General features: G+C 45.7%; 1 protein-coding gene across 2 annotated transcripts in view; it reads left to right on the top strand.

Moving 5' to 3' along the window:
- The window catches only part of Siz (Brefeldin-resistant Arf-GEF family protein schizo), an 81,031-nt gene that overhangs the window by 23,901 nt on the left and 41,626 nt on the right, over window positions 1–15,504 (top strand). Inside the window, exon 2 of one of the 2 annotated variants that reach the window (XM_076788288.1) lies at window positions 8,343–8,428. The exons of the other annotated variant lie outside the window; for it this stretch is intronic. Within the exon in view, the coding sequence (XP_076644403.1) occupies window positions 8,379–8,428 (50 nt within the window). The 5' untranslated portion in view covers window positions 8,343–8,378. The remainder of the gene's footprint in view (window positions 1–8,342; window positions 8,429–15,504) is intronic. 2 annotated transcript variants of the gene reach the window in all.

Consider the following 15,504-nt stretch of genomic DNA (forward strand, 5'->3'; position numbering starts at 1 on the left):
CGCGGCAGAGACACGCGTGGAACGAAGTTTGCCGCATTAACCAAAAGTTTGATTAAGCAAAGGATCGTTTCGAGAGCAGCTTCGATATTTCCGTCCCGTCTCCCAGCTCGTGGTCTAGAAGGTGCGTGTGGATGTACGCGCGCACTCCCCTGCATTAAAGTGTAATAATAACAGCGAGATTGTGCCGGTAAAGCCGCAGATGGTCGGGCCTCGGTTCTCGGGGTATATGTTTCTCGTCTCGCGGCGCAACATAACGGGGAACAGAGGCTCGCGCGGCTGCCAGTTTCAACCGATACATGGGCGAGACAGACGCGAACGACCAGCAGCGTTACCACACGCGAGCTTAGGGAACACGCGTGTGGTGCTGGAGCGCTGTTAGCGCTGCCAATGCTGCCAGCGCTGCCAGCGTTGTTGCTGCCGCGGAGGTTTGCGGCTTTGGAATGACCAAACAAGGCGAGTCTACGTGGGTTGAACGTATCACCCACTGAAGCCCGAACGGGCACGTCGACTTCTTCGATCGACATTCTATCTTCTACCTTCTCTCTCTCTCTCTCTCTCTCTCTCTCTCTCCCCACATTTCTAATACGATAACTGGAACCATTGCTACACCTGCTCGGTGCCACGATCGATTCTCGCTCGCGAACGATGCTCGGACAACCGTTCATTCTCCACCAAAATACGCTATAACACGTTTCCATTGCGGCTCTAATCGCCCTAATCGATGATAAATAAACTGCGGATGTTATGTACTTATGGCAGAAACCAGTCGGCGGAATTTAGAACGGTAAAGAAATCAAAACGGCCCAAGGACGTGTGGATGTGTTATCTTCAGTTTATGAAGCTCTCGTCAAAGGAGAAAAGAAATTGTGATCTGCTTCAATTTTTATTTTCCACGGAGATCCGGAGTCGAATGATGAAATGAGGGAAATCGGTAGATGTCGATTGAGTCAAGCAATTAGGCTATAGGTTGAACTAGAACGCGATAGAAGCCAGTACGAGATCGGTAGGTGTATAATCGCTTTTGACTCTTTCCAATTGCGATTCTCTGTTGCGGAGCAATAGCTGGAGAGAGGTTTCCCTCGTTAGCGTCGCGTGTTTACCCCCACCACCTCGTATTCTCGTGCGATTCCAGTGACGCGAGGTCATCGAGTCGTCAATTAACAGGGAACAGGCGGCCACCGTTCGATAGCGTCGCACCGTGTCTTCCGAATCCTGCGCCGCTAACGAGGAAGAGAGCAGTTCGCCACGAAAGCCAGAAGTAAAACTTCCCTGCTCATTTTATTCGCGGGACGAGAGAGAAGATCGTGCTGGAGGAAAATGGAAGCGTCTCATGCCTAGAACGGTTGAAACTGTGCCAATCCTCGAAACCGAGTTCCGTCGCTGCATAATAAAACAATCGGATCCCGGTGGAAAAGGGCCAATGTCAATACGTTGGCTATCGTGGACGCGCGCGTGGGCTCATTCACTCGCGGCAGTGTTCCACATTCTTCAACTTCAACAACGCTTCGTCTTCGAACTCTACGACCGTTTTCCATCCTTCTATTCTTCGCCCACGAGAAGATGGCAGAAATTTCGAGAGACGGGCATACCTACTAGCGTCGTAGGGACGTAGGGCTCTGGAAGGACAGTGGGACGTCGCGTCGTGACCATAGTCGCCAGATCAAGACTTGTTCCCCCACTCTAATTTCCCCTTCTGCCACGCTTCCGCCACGTCACGCCGGTCACGTGACACGTTCCGTCTCTCCAGTGTCCTTGGACCATATAAACCTATAGACAAGGCACAGATACTTTTGCTTGAAGCGAAGATAACTGAACTTGTGACGTCACAGCTTAGGAAGATGTATAAGCTATGCTCATTCGCCCACGTACCATAAGGACAGTGCCTACGCTTGGATTATGGGTGGGGCAGGGGGTGTGTGTACATGGAAAGAATGGACAGAATAATTTCAAAGAATTTTTTTTTTGTTTTTATTAAGCTATTACAATGAAGTATGAAGTAATAATTGTATTATGTATTAACTATCTTAGGAATCGATATTTGATTCTGATGATTAACAACTTATTAGGTCGCATATTATGTAGATTAATATTATATTATTTACATTACACGACCTTCCGCATATTATGCATGTTACAGAATGTTTTTTACATATAAATTGATCACATTTACGACATTTTAAGGGGGTACTGCTGTTTTTTCATAACTTACATCTACCTCGCTTGTGACTAGTTATTATCAGGCCGCGGATCTTTATGCATGTATAGCAAAATTGAGTACCATGAAATTCAAAATTGTCGAAAAATTTAAAAAACAGAAGATCAATATATGATGTCTCCTCTATTAAAATCATTAAGGGAAGAAATAACATTGTATTTAGTTTCTATTTCTTGCGATTGACAATCCTTAACGGCGTGGCTGCGTGGTATTGGCGTCGGCCTGCCGTGTCAGCCATTTTGAAATTATCTTTTGACGTCACAAACTCAACGATCTTTGCTTCACCGGATTCTCGGCTTTCCTATACACATACCATACCTGTGCCGGATGTATAAGTATATACGGTCTAAGCTCGTGTCTGTGTCACAGTGTCACGTGACTAACCCGGTACTGGCAGAGTGGGGGTAACTTTTCCCCCTCAAGTCGTGCTCCCTCCCCTCATCTGGCGATTGTAGTCGTCGTTCTATTCCAATCACACTCGATAGGTTTGTTTGTATTCGAACGAGTCGCGCTACTGCGAAACACTTGTAACGCGAAGTAGGGATGTCTGGTATTGGGGCGTAGATAACTACAAGTTTCTCTGTGTCATCTTCTCGCGGAGGACGCGTATCGGCTCTACCTCCACTCGACGCTAGCTTGAATTTTTTAGTCCTGATTCCCAGCTTGTGTAATCCCGTGCAACGCGGTCTGCCTACTCGCAGCGTTGTTGGATATGCGAGTCATTCGCAGGCCAAAACGATTAACCGCTATCCCAGTTTCGTAGCATTTCATTGCCGAACCGTTCGATCGATGCCTTTCCATTTTCCGTTCAAAATCGGTATCCCCGATACTCGAACTTTTCAAGCCGGCCGTGCACCGCTGATTCATCGATATCCTCTAATTTTGGTTACGCGATTCGTGCAAACGAGTGGCTCGCATGTACCGTGCAGTTTCGGACTCTCGTGCGAGAGTGATTTAGCTATACATTACAGGTTCACGAGATAAATTCGCGGAGAGAGACGACACACAGTGATCCGAAACGCGAAATTTAGTGACATTTTGGTATAAATTCTGAACTATTAAAGATGTCGAAGTGATATTTGGGGTGTAGAATATTCACAACTAATCTTTTTTAATGGTGCATAATGTACCATACTTTTGGTTTATTTAATAGCTTTTTTTAAGTCTATTTCCAAATTTAACGACTTCTAAAAACACATTCAGATTAGTAAATATATTATTCCTCTATATTTTTGAAAAATCGCTCTTTGAATGAAATTTGGTTTAGTGCCTAAAGTGTTTTTGGTCATCAAAGTGATATTGGTGATATTCGACGAGATTGGAAATAATTCTTGCACGATTATATAGAAGAAAGTGCGCTGAACATATTCCATTTGTAAAATTCCATTATCTCTTCTGTTTTAGAAGATATATTGAACTAATGGACATAGTATACCGAGGTATCCGAGAACCTATGCGCATAGCCGCACTGACGCGGGCGACTTTAAACAATAATAACTTGTGATATGGGACGAGAATGGGAAATAATTCTTACATGATTGTGTAGAAGAAAGTATGCTGAAAATACTCCATTTTGTAAAATTCTATGATCTCGTATGATACAGAAGATATCCCTTGCGAAGTCTTAAGAATTTTGAAAATTTTCTACATTGCATTTGGCATAACATGCTTAACACATTATGAATAGTAATTTTTAATCGCCAATGGTAATTTCCAGCTTAAAGATAAACATTCCATTTAAAAAAAAAAAAATTGGAAGGAAAATATTAAAAAGGATCGTCAGGGCATTCAAAACTTCCAACTTTAACCGTTTATTACATTAATGGTATTTATGAAATTTTATTAATTTTTTCATTTTCAAGGTTGATGGATATTTAGAAAGCAATAAGCATTCAGCACAAGTCAATACGAGACAGTCGATTTTTTGGCAAAATGTCACTAAACTCCGCGTTTTAGACCACCGTGCGTCAGTGTGGCGAGAGCACGTGGAAAAGTTCCAGGAATGGTACTATGTATTGATTTTCGGCTGCTCCTTTTTCGACCCCATCCGCCTGTGATTCCGTCCCCTCTCGAATCGTTCTCCGTTCGTCCTCCGTTGGTTCCCGGTTGCACCCTCCGCGATCCGTGCATTTTATATCGCCGGCCATGCGTTATTCCGCCACGTTTGCCAAATGGCAGCGGGAAATAAGTGCCACGGGAAGGGTCGGGGTGTCTTTAATTGCTCCCTGGAACCCCTAAACGCGAAACAGAAACAAATTACGAACCCGAGCGCTACATACCTCCCTCTTTCTTTTTTTATTACTTTCTCCTTCTTCCCCTCTCTGCCGCGTCTGGCCGTTTGTCCTGGCGTTTGACGCGCTGGCAATTTATTCCCGATGCTTCCGAAAATTAATTAGCGAGAAACCGTTGGACTGTTTTCTGTGTCATCCTCGATGGATCGATCTACCCGGCGAGCGTCTACGAAAACCCCCTCCACCGAGCTAGCGAGCTTTTTACTCGAACAATTTATTTCGAGAAAAATGAACGGACTCGGTGGAAATAATAATATCACGGACTTGGAACCCGACGGTTCATGGGAAAGAAATCGAAGCATGGGACCCCACGCCATGGTGCGACGGTATATCGATCGACGAGGGGTCCCGTACACCCCCTCGTTCGCGGGGGCGCAACATATAATTTCCATGAACGGCGGCTACGCAACGTGTCGCCCGTCGAACGCACCGAGTTATCATGACCGCCATTCGTTTCTGTTCCCTCCCACAGTTTCGCCGAGTTTTCCTTGCTGGTTTGTTCTCCTATTAATTCATAACATGTGTCATTTGTCGCTCTTATTACTCCTCTGCATTTGCTCGCTTTCTTTTATCGTCGTCGTAGTGGTAGTACCAGATGTTGTTTAGCACATTGTTGACACGGATAAATCCGTTTTTTTTTTTTTAGACTGGTGGTGGTTTGTGGAACACGTAAAAGTCCGTTTTTCATTGTCTGCTGGTGGAAGTCGGGTCCCGTATTTATACGGGTTTTTTTTTAACGACGGATTATGTTTCCATCGTTTTTGTGACAGTTCCACGAACACGCATACTTGTTATATTGACGTACTACTTTCGTTATTTTAAAGTTATAGCGATTTCTAAGAAGGTCTAATTTCTTACGCGGCGGCTAAAATGAGGCCGCGCTAGGCTCAAGGTCGCGCGCGAATTGTCCCGTAAACAATGTGCTACTAGGAGGCATGGAACCGTTTAACCTCTTAACTTCACAATTATTTTGTAAAAGTGTGTATAGTACTCGAGTGTTCTCGGGCTTTTAAGATAAGAGGTTAGAGCTTTTGTAGCGTTTATTCGCTCACCGATGACGCATTCTAGTTGTAATAAATGGACAGCGGATTTTATGCGTTTATGGCAAGAATGAGTAAAAGTTTAAAACAATTTAAGAACGTTGATGAATTGTTCCTAGCAGTTATTAAACGAGGAATTTCTACTCGGTCCCTGGTTTTCACAATTAGCTTGGATCATTTTCATTTTGCGCAATAAATTTTATTATTCGACATTCTGATTAACTATCCAGACGGCAGAGAGATTTTCTTTTGAAGTAATCCAGTAATTTTCTTCATTATAATATTCTCGTATATCAATTTTGCTTTCATTTACAAATTGAGTTAGTAAAAATTGTGCCAATCCGCATTTGTTAAGGTTTATTTGTAGAATTCGCATGATATGATTTATATTCTTGTTTCATATTTCTTATCCTGATCCTGAAAATGGTCCCTGGTTATCACAATTAGCTTGGATCATTTTCATTTTGCGCAATAAATTTTATTATTCGACATTCTGATTAACTATCCAGACGGCAGAGGGATTATCCTTTGAAGTAATCCAGTAATTTTCTTCATTATAATATTCTCGTATACGTGCAATATCAATTTTGGTTTCATTTACAAATTGAGTTAGTAAAAACTGTGCCCATCTGCATTTGTTAAGGTTTATTTGTAGAATTCGCATGACATGATTTATATTCTTGTTTCATATTACTTATCCTGATTTTCATTTTGCACAAATGCCCGCGGTCTGATAATTAGTGAAGAGACTCTTTGCCGCGAGATTGGAATGGTCGAACGACCCTTCCGGACTGCAAGTCTCGCAAATATTGTTTGCAACCGGGCGTTGTTTGTCGAAAACAAATATTTGACGGTGTCGCCTGCCTGTTGCCGGTGCTGGGATGAATTGTGGGCGTAATTGCGTGTGTTTGGCGTTTATCGGTGACGATGATAATAAAATATGTACCGAACGTTTCTGGATCGCGCGTCAGCGGCTAGATAAGCGGTTCTGATAAGCGGGGGCGTTTCGTTGATCAACAAAGTTCGATCTAGTCCGGGCCTGTCGTCGTTCGCCGTGGCTTGCGTTGCGTCAACCTTGGACGGTGGGTGACGCGAATGAAAGAGAAAAGGAAAGAAAAAAGAAAACAGGACGACGGTACTCGTACGCGTCGTCACTCGATAACGGGACAAAACGATCGGATAAGAGCCGATGATGCCGCAGCATTATGAAATCGATAGTCGTGTTCACTCGAGATAGATGAAAAGCAAACGGCACTGGAAAAAGGCGTGAAACCGATACAGAACGATTTTATTAGTCGTCGATCGTTCGCCGATCGATTCGAAATTATGCTCGAAAGCCTGCTGCGACTCGTGTTGTACTGCTGCCCGGTCGAAGCAGAGGACAATTCAAGGGAAGTCCATCTTTTGCGTACGGTCAGTTTACGAAACGAAGAAAGAAACCGAATAGCCAAATCGTTCTGCGAATTAAAAGTAAACGAGACATACAAACGCAATGTTAGAACGATTAAATTATTCGAAATACTTCGCCATTGGCACGCGCGCGCAGGCATTTAATTATAGTTTGATGAAGAAGCTATCGCGAGTACGCTCGTATATCGAAGTACAACGATCCGCTGATCAAAATCCTTTTGGTTTAATACTAAACCTACCGGGCGTTAAGCTTGACTGAATCGACCCGATTGAATTTATTCAGATTTCGTGCAAGCTTTATTATAGAATGCGCTAGAAGACGATTCTTAATTTCGGTAATTGCAGAAAATTTGGAATCGATCGCTGGACAGGTTCAGTGTTGAAAACTCGTTTTTCCCGCGATATGTTCGAGTAAGTGGAATTCCATTGGGATTTGTATTATAGAATTTATCGATTCCGATAGCATCGATCGAATTAATTCGGTCTTGTGGAATCTTTCAGGGTCGTGGCTCCGGTAGGCAACGCGTTAATTACCTTCGAGTCGCTTCCCGATTCGCGGAAAGATGCGATAAACGTTCCGGTCGAACGCGGAACTGGAGAACTTCTCTGGAACGGAGTGACAGCGCGCGCGCGCGAGAGAGAGAGAGACAGAGAGAGAGAGAGAGCTCGACTGGCGAGAACAAATACATATCGCTGATAGAGCCGATAAGATAACGGACCGTAACATTTCCTTTTGATTTGTTTTTTCGGGAGAGGAGAGACGCTTTGTTCGGGTCAGAATCGGTGGCTGAATCGCGATCGTCGCTCCCGCGTCGTTTTTTCCGCTCTCCCGCGCTTTCTATCGCCTTGTGCTTCTCTCTCTCTCTCTCTCTCTCTCTCTCTCTCTCTCTCTCTCTCCTTTTGCATCTGTTGGTTACGCGGCTTTCCGCCGGCCATTTCGCGTCCCGCGTTTCCGTTGAATCGCGATCGGCCGTTTCCGCGTTGTTCCCTCGCTGTCATGTGCTTCCTGAACGTGTTCCGCGGGAAACGCAGCTACAGGTAAAAAGAAACGCCGGCTCTCTTCGGCGAACACTCGTCTTATCTCGTCGGTTTTCTCGATTCCGTAGATGTTTATCGCCTATTAATCATCGTACCGCGATGGAACGTCTCGTTATCGACGCGACGTAACGCGCTTCGCGTCGATCTAGATCTAGATCGGCATGAGTCGTCCAGATTCGCTAATTGCTATCCTGCTCGAAACCAGTTTAAATTGACATCGACAAACGAGAGTCCGGGGGAGGGGGGAAGGTTCGATTATTCGCGAATCGTTTCTTCGTTCGGAAACGAATTGTCACGACGGAGACGCGAACGTTTCGATTGATCTGGGACTCTGTTTCTCTGTTACAGGTAAGCCTCGATTTCAGCCGAGAACTGGATCGCACGATGATACACGCGTGCACATGGTGCGAGCACCTGAGAAACCAGCGTGTAAAGTGAGTAGCGCTCTCAGATGTACCAGCGTACAGTATTTCTATCTCCGTGAAACGAAACGCTAGACAGTTCCCATTGTAACCTCGCCTCGGATCGGATCGGATCGGATAGGATCGGATCGGATTGATGAGGACTCGAATTTTTGGTCGTTGCACCTGTTACCGTTACCCGTTACCTGACCAACGACCGTCTGCGTTCTCGAGCTCGACACTTTGTAATCGTTGACTCGTGCTGGGACTGCGAATCCTTGCCGAAATTTCGAATTGCGAGGATTGCCGATTTGAAACTCGTGGAACTTCGGACGAGGCGAAGCGATACTTGCCGCTCGCGAAGCACCGTCTTTGGAAAAGTTGGACGAATTTGCATCGGCGAGCGGTTTCATGCCCGCTCGACTATAGAGGTAATCGGATCGGTGAATGGTCAGCTCGGACTAGGTCACTCCGCAGTCGCAACTATTGCACGCGCAAGGTCGTTTTCCCGCCTTTTCCACCGTCCCCGCCTCTGTCTCTATCCTCGTCCCTCTGTTCTTGTATTCGCGGATATACCGAACGAATTTCTATAGACAGAGTAGGGGATCCAATTACTGTGGCGATACCAATTACTGTGCCTATATTAATTATACATGTTTCTAAAGCATAATGAATATTAAAAAGAAATACATGACATATACGGTCATATACTACAGGGGACGATATTAAGTGGACACTTAACCAGTGCAACCAATTGCAATCTAAAGAAATTTTTGTTTACTCATTGTCTAGCAAACTAGTCGGTCTAACGCCTGAAACAAATTCAAGTCATTTGCATCAATCTTAACAAAGTTATGCGATTTTTAAGAGTGTCCATTTAATATTGTCCCCGACTCTATATTATTGATATTAATGAGAAAAATTTAATATCTCTTTTTTAATATTCATTGTGCTTTAAAAATATGTATAATTAGTATAAACACAGTAATCGGTACCCCCACAGTAATTGGATCCGTTACCCTAAGTTCGCGCTTTAACCCTCCGACGAGATTCGTCGTGTTTGGCCACCGAGTTTCTAAAATTTAACGAAACTGTTCGTATCGTTCTAAAAAGAACCGGTTCGGAGAGGCGGAAAAATTGGGATCGCCGGAAAGGAAAATGAAAGATGAAAAATCCAAGATGATCCATCGAGATAAATGGCAGAGTGGTTCGTTAACGGGTTATTCGTGTTTCGGAAAATTGGATCGTAAGCGAGGAGAGAGCGATATTTTATTCGCGTCGGTGCTCGCGGCATGCAGCGCTCGGCACTCCCGCGATCGATCGGTCCCCGTAACACGATTTCGTCGATGGAATCGAAAATTCGATTGCCGCCAGAAATACGAGGTGTTGCCAAGGAAGTCGGCGCAGCGTCGTGTCGATACCGGCATGAAATTCTCGGATCACGAAAGATCGTTAACCGAGGAAAGCGAAGCCGGGCTAACTCGCTGCTTATTTCAATCCGGAATCATTCTTCCGAACAATCCCAATTGTTCGAGGAAGTTTTACAACCTCTATCGAGACCAATCTTCGATTGCTCGCAATGTTCTCGTCACTTTTCCAAAGTGGTCCAAAATAAAGTAAATCTCTCGGTGAAACCGATTTAGAGATGTCAGAGGCTCGGGTAACTCTCCGGGGCACTGGCCTGGCTCGAGGGCAACGAGACCACGCCCACCTGGGGCAGCCAAGCCACGCCCACGAAGCAATCTTCCGTTGCTTTCTGGGAACGTTTCGAGGAGAATCGAGGTTGTCCGGGGTTCGTCGTAGGAGTCGAGAGGAAGAACGGATCGATCCAGCATCTGGATCGCGGATCAACAATTTCCGAATGGTTCGACATTAAGAGGACGAGCACGTGGCGCGGCTGTAAACGCAGTTACGCGTTTTTACGCGGGCCGGGGCTCGGCGACGTGAAAGCGATGTAAACGGTGCGAGAATCGGTCGTTTAGGCCTGGTTCAGCGTCGCACACGCGGCACGAGGCGACGAATAATAGCGTGGAAAGCGAGACAGCTTTTTGCCCTGATTGAGAACCGTCTAATCGTTGCTCCGCGGAGGAAGATCGCGCGACGAGGCCACAAGCATTCGAGAACTATTCTCAGAGCGAAATTACATGTTTTCGCGCGACGCGATAGTAATGTGTCTGCACCCTTAGATTTACGATGACCTCTCGGAGGGGACAGTCGAGCGGAGATTGTCAACAAACGAAATACCACTCCGACTTCCAAGTATTATTCGGCCGATGGGGATCGAAGCGGCTCGGAGAATATAAATATCTTCTCTCCTTGGATCGAAACCCCATGGCTGTTCCACTTTTAATTTCTCCTCGGCGCGGCGGTGCTCCGAGCGGAAACCTTGGACCTTTCCGCGACACGACGAGATACGATGCGCGATCCTCCTACATTCGTCCCACCGATTTCCAACGTTTACTCTCCCGAGGTTTCTCGCGATAACTCAGCCTACCGGCGAGATTAGCGGGACGCTCGCCGACGCGTTCGATACTCGCGGAGAGTCCGGTCGCGAGTATCCAGCGTCGCGTTCTCGCTGTTCCTCGAGCGTGAATCGCACCGACGAAAAAAGAATCCCTGTCTACGTTGCACGCGATGCTCCATCTCTCGCGTGTTTGATTTCGTTTGGAAAAAATTGGCGTGACGCGAGCGAGCGATCCCGCGGCGATTCCGATCGCGATCGCGATCGCGTGTTTCGACCAGCGACTCGCGAAACAGTCCAGTAAACAAATGTATTATGCATAAACGGTGCTCGCTCGCGATACGGCCCTCTGTTCGCGGCGATCCCCGTCTCCGGCCTGAATTCCCCGGCACGAAAGTTTCAACGCTCGCCGCGCGCTCCGCCGATTAGCATCATCCCCGATCCCGACGATCATTGTTGACGGCGGAGGGTCCGCGTGCCCCGTCTCTATTTTCATATGAAAAGAGAAAACGCCGCCGCGGCTGCTAAAATTGTACCGGCTTGACTTCGCGCCAACTACTCCCGGCGAACATGCATCGCGACGCATCGGTATCTGCATATCGGTACCGATATCGACAGATCTCGCCGATCCTGGCTGGTCTATTCCCCAGGCAAACAATATGCGTCCCGAGCGAACGATCACGCGTCGCGATTTTCGGTCGCACGCGACGCGCAACGTAAGCGTCCCAGTATCCGGACGCTTAACACTAGAACTACCGGACCAGTCAAAATGACTGGTTCCTAATTTTTTCTTTTACAATTACTGAAATTGTAAAAATGTTTTCATCGGAAATTTTTTAACGAACCTTTTTATTTTATAATTTTTATTTTATTTTATATATGTTACAAAGCAATATATGTACGTCAGTCGCATTTATTGCTCGGCAGTTCTAGTGTTAAGAAATAACGGTACGGTATTTCTTTATTTGACGTGTGAAACCAACATAAAATTAAACGAGTTCTGTTTTATTTGGAAGCTAATACAACGTAATTACTGGACTGTGGATTTTATGCATCTATGACAAAAATGGGTTATTACAATTTATAACAGTGGATATGTCAAAATGATTTAAAGCCACCAGCGTATTGGTTTCAGCTTAATAAAACAATTAAAGTAATAAAGAAATGTTTATTTCGCCTCTGTGTCTTGCAATCAATGCAAATATTTTTTATTTTGCATAAAGATCCGCAGTCTAGTAATTACTGAAAGTTGGGACCGTCCGATCTCTAAATCATGTTAGGCGCATTTATTTTAACGATTGTACGAAAAGGTACAATGTCCCAGTTAGCGGGTAACCTAAGAGATATTGCCCCATTAGCCGAACACATGTACTTATTTTATGGTTGCACGCGAATGCCCGTACGGGAAGCGATTTTTTGCCCTGGGCAAGTGATGAGGGGAAAAAGGTTCTCTCTCTCTCTCTCTCTCTCTCTCTCTCTCTCTCTCACGCGTGCACCACCGGTGGCTCACACTTGAATGTTCCATCAAATGTAGTTTGTTTAGTAACTAGAAAAAATTGCCATATAGTTGACAATTTATCGTATATTAATTGAAAATAAGTAAAGCATGAATACGAGCACCGCCCCACGGGGAGAAACACAAATGGCAGCGCCGGCGTGAACGTGTTAAAAAAAAGTTATTGTTAATATAATCAAACGTAGATAATAGTCACTTTGGATGAGTTTTCTGGATGAAATTGAGAGTAGCGCGCGCTAGAAAACATCTCCAGCTACAAATTGAGCTATATTTTGTCATGATTCTCTGCGAAATAAAGCCAAAAACTTGAAGCTCGTTTCCGGCGTCAGAATTCATAATATCGATAACACAGAGCATAAAATGTGACAAGTTTAGTCACAGACTTAAGACCCGACGGATCAAGACCAAGTCGGATCTTAAGTCTGTGTCTGAAGGCTATGAGTGGAAATTATACAGCAGTTACCGATCTGCTGACACTGAAAAAGTCACGTGACTATCCCGGACCCTTAACAGTGCGAACCGTAGCCGGGTGGTGAAAGTCCGAAATCTCTGATTAAGAATGAAATGAATAACGCAATATTCGGTAGGCTTTGAAGCGTTTTATCTCCTCGTCGCTGTTATGCCTGATACGATTCATCAAACGCGACAAAGCGAAAGGGCTGTTGGACGGGCGACGGCCTTTATTCTCGGAGAAAGATCGAGCTGGTTCATCAGGGAGGACGCCGGGTATTCCGGGCACGTTCGAGCGATCGTCGTTATCGCGTCGGAATATACATACATACATACGTGTGCATAGAGGAACGTTGTTTGCACGTGACGGACGCTCGCTCGGTGAAAGTTTCACAAACGTGGAAAACGTCCGATACGCCGTACACCGTGTCGTTTTCCCGTTCGAATTCGCCGGCTGTTTTAAAATCGATGAATAATTTTCCCGCGACCGGACTTGTCGACTGTTAAATGATCGCGCGTGACGGCGACACGGTCGTCGCGATCGCACCTCGAAGCGAGCGATTCGTTTTACAGCTCGCGTACAACGCGACCTCGATTCCGTGGCGCTCGAGCGAACGAACTTCCTCGTGCCTCGTTCCTTGTTCCTCGTTCCTCGTTCCTGTCTTTCCTCGGGACGATTCCCACCGATGAAACGGCTCTACCCCGATTGAAAATCGGCCCTCGTAAAATCTCCGTGGTCTGCGGCTGACGCGACGCCTGCTTCAATTCGATTCGATTCGATTCGATTCGATCCTTTCGTCGATGGAAGACGACCTGCTGGCTCATCGTTTAACCCCTTGCCTCGTAATATCGAGCCGGACTCGTGACCAAGATCTCACAACAGAATCCACTAAATATTTATGTTACTCGTTCGTTCCTTTTAAATCGATATACAATTACCCTTTGTTGCCGGCGATGCTTAGCAATCGGGTTAAATGTAAATACGAATGTTTATCGGCAAGAAAGTAGTCCTAATTGTGGCAGCAGCGACAAAAATCACAGGGTAAGGGGTTATTCGATCGGTTATTCATCGTACAGGCCCAAATACAGTATTTACTCTGTATACGTCCCTAGCCGATAAAAGTCCCAGAACTGTCCCCACTGTCGAGTGTAAGGTCGCGTGGGTCAAAGAGTAGTATCTCCTGGCCGATCTATGTCCGTGGCTAGACCCGTGTTTTGGACATATATCGAGTAAGTGCTATAACAGCTTCCCACGGGATGGATAGGGGAGGGGGAGGGGGGTAACCAGAGTTGATTTCGGTTACGACTTCCTGGCCGCCTCCCTACTAGCTTAGGGAGGTCACCGTGGTATAGTTAGCGGGTATACTCAGTGTCGCCAGATCAAGACTCGTGTCCCCACTCTAATTTCCCCTTCTACCACGCTATTCCCCACGCTTCCGCCGCGGCCCGGTCACGTGACCCGTTTCGTCTCTGTCGTGCATGTGTCACAATGTCACGTGACTACGTACTGGCAGAGAGAGGGTAACTTTTTCCCCTCAATCTGTGCTCCCTCCCCTCGTCTGGCGACACTGGGTATACCTTCGGGTGTGCCCCGAATCGCATACCTCCGTCTCTCCCCCCTAGGTGGGCAGGGAATGTTTAATGAGCAATTACCTCTGCGTTGAAAAAAAACCCAAATAACAGAATTGTAAAAGGCTTTGTTACCTTTTTCATTGTTCCGACCAATTGCAATTTCTTCGGAACTGTTTTTCTCGCCGTCTGGCAAGCTAATTTAGATTCTGAAGAAGAGTCGAATTCTAAGAAAGTTATTATCAGACTACGGAGTTTATGGATTCGTGACAAACTTGAGTAAAAGAAACGGAAAACAGTAAAAGCATTGGAACCATTTAAAACTGTTATCACGTTAATTTTGATGTATTAACTCTATTAGTAAAGGAAATCCATTTCTATTTTGCTCCAGTTTGTTGCAATTGAGATTTGTATTTCGCATAAAGATTCGCAGTCTACTTATCACTAAAGGGTGTTCGATCAATCGCTCCGGCGGCGACAGCGTCCAGGAAAATAGCGCGCGCGTGCATGCTAACGATGCTAATGGGCTCAAAGTTATAATTGTATAGAATCGTACTCACATCGAGGAAAACGCCGCGGTGGACGGTAGCGTCGCGTCGTTAGCCTCGCGCGGAATCGAGAACTCAGAAGTTACAAAGTCGACACATTCGGAGGCCGTTCTCCCATTCGGATCGGAGCCAATCGGTTCGGATCGGATCGGATCGAGTTCCTTTTTCTGCCTCGATATCCATTAACCTCGACGAATGCAAATGGTCGCCGAGCAAAGGCCAGGCTCTCCCGTTCTTCGAGCCATTCTAATCCAAAGCGAAAGTCTCTCCCGTCTCTTTCTTCCTATCTTTCTTTCTTCCTTTCCTTCCGTCTCTGTTCGATCGTGACGGTTCGAAAGTTCGGGAAAATCAACGACTTCAAGGGCTATTTTCACCCTTCCAACGTGGATAAAAAAGATATTAAACAATAAAAGAAAATATTTTTCCGATAACTTACTCTCACGGAAATTTCATCAAAATCGGAGTGTCCAGATTCGATGCGTCCCCCCTTGTCAGTATTTAATGATAAATCAAATTTAAAGATCTTGTGATAAATCGCATAAATCGCATCGCAAACACCTTGGAT

This window comes from Halictus rubicundus, chromosome 5 (assembly GCF_050948215.1).
Source record: "Halictus rubicundus isolate RS-2024b chromosome 5, iyHalRubi1_principal, whole genome shotgun sequence".
Classification (NCBI taxonomy): Eukaryota; Metazoa; Arthropoda; class Insecta; order Hymenoptera; family Halictidae; genus Halictus; species Halictus rubicundus.